Genomic DNA, 1,490 nt, shown 5'->3' with positions numbered 1-1,490 from the left:
ATATATATCTCAAGTCCATATATCTCTTGAGTTTCAGACTCATAGATCCCACACCATATTTGAGTCAATGTCCTTTTTACAGGGAAGAAGGGAAGATTTCTATCGCTTCCATTGGCTATACATACTCCAAAAGCACCTTATGTTTTTTTCTTATCATTACTGATTGTAAAGATACATATAAATATATATATGTATGTATATATAAAATACATATATATATATATAATATGCATATATATACACATAGTGATTTGATTAAATGTATTTCTCCCAGTAGGTTGTAAATTCCTTGATAGTAAGAACCATATTTTATTGTTGTTGTTGTTGACCATTCTATCCCCACCTGTTACCATAGTCCTGGACACATAAAAGTTGTTCAGTAAATGCTGAGTGAATACATAAATGAATAAAAGAAAGAGTTAACAGCAGAACACTGTGTTCGACTTTATCTATTCTATTAATTAATATTAGGACATATTAACCAGATTTGTAAATGATTTTAAACTAGGAGATTTAGGAAGTATCTTAAATAAAAAAATCAGAATAAAAAAACAAGCACACTAAATGATGGGGCTCTTTAACACCCCAGAACCAGGTAGAAGGTCTTACGTAAACACAAAGTTTCTTAATAAATGTGGAATCAAATATAATTTTGTTATATTTTTCTTTTGTTTCCTCTTATTGATTCACTCTCAATGTTGCATGTATTTCATATATTAGAACAATAAATTCTACAAGTAAATAGTAGGAACCATAAAACTCCTTATAAACTTATAGATTAAGAACATTGATATGGGATATCCCTAAACTAAAATAATTCTTATTTCTTGAAGATATTTAGGTATAAACATATATCTTGATGGTCAAAGTTCTTGATATTCCTTATCTAATTAAAGAACTAAACACAAATTTACAGTTTTCACAACCTCTTTTGAGGGAAGAGTATGGTGGGAAATTCCTGTCTAAAGAATATAGACTCTTATTGCTGGGTGAAGAGTATAAGTTGGATGCTTTTATAATCAAGTAATAAGTTTGTTTTTAGCTAGTCTTGTTTTTAACCAGTACACTCAGTTGGCAACAAGACAGTGCTCTGTCTTTAAAGAAGGCTACACTTTACTGAATAATACCTGGGACCTCCTGAAATAAATAACTCTTTTTCTATTTTCCCTCCCTTTCAGCAATCTGTAAAACTCCATGGTCTAGTTGCATCACATAATAGCATTACAGTCTCTGTATGTGGGAGACAAGGTAAGTCCCATTATTTTATTTTATTTATTTTTATTTTTAATTTATTTATTTTGATTGGTGCATTTAGTCCATTTATATTTAGTGATATTGATGGGTACATACATAGTTATTGCCATTTTATTTTATTATTATGTTTTTCAAAGAATTTTTATTGGGGAATTGGGGGATGGGAACAGCGCTGGGGAATTGGGGGAAGGGGAACAGACAAGTTGCTGTCCTTTTGTTCTTCAGTCTAGTTGTGG

General features: G+C 30.5%; 1 protein-coding gene across 1 annotated transcript in view; it reads left to right on the top strand.

The window, feature by feature from the left end:
* Window positions 1-1,490, top strand: part of ATP13A4 (ATPase 13A4) — a gene marked incomplete at its 3' end in the record, with an annotated part of 124,296 nt that overhangs the window by 59,107 nt on the left and 63,699 nt on the right. The window contains 1 exon segment of the mRNA XM_019650774.1: window positions 1,179-1,248. Within this exon segment, the coding sequence (XP_019506319.1) occupies window positions 1,179-1,248 (70 nt within the window).

This window comes from Hipposideros armiger, unplaced genomic scaffold (genome assembly GCF_001890085.2).
Source record: "Hipposideros armiger isolate ML-2016 unplaced genomic scaffold, ASM189008v1 scaffold_8, whole genome shotgun sequence".
Lineage (NCBI taxonomy): Eukaryota > Metazoa > Chordata > Mammalia > Chiroptera > Hipposideridae > Hipposideros > Hipposideros armiger.
The sequence above is the reverse complement of the archived record's forward strand: the minus strand, read 5'-3'. Positions and strand labels throughout refer to the sequence as shown.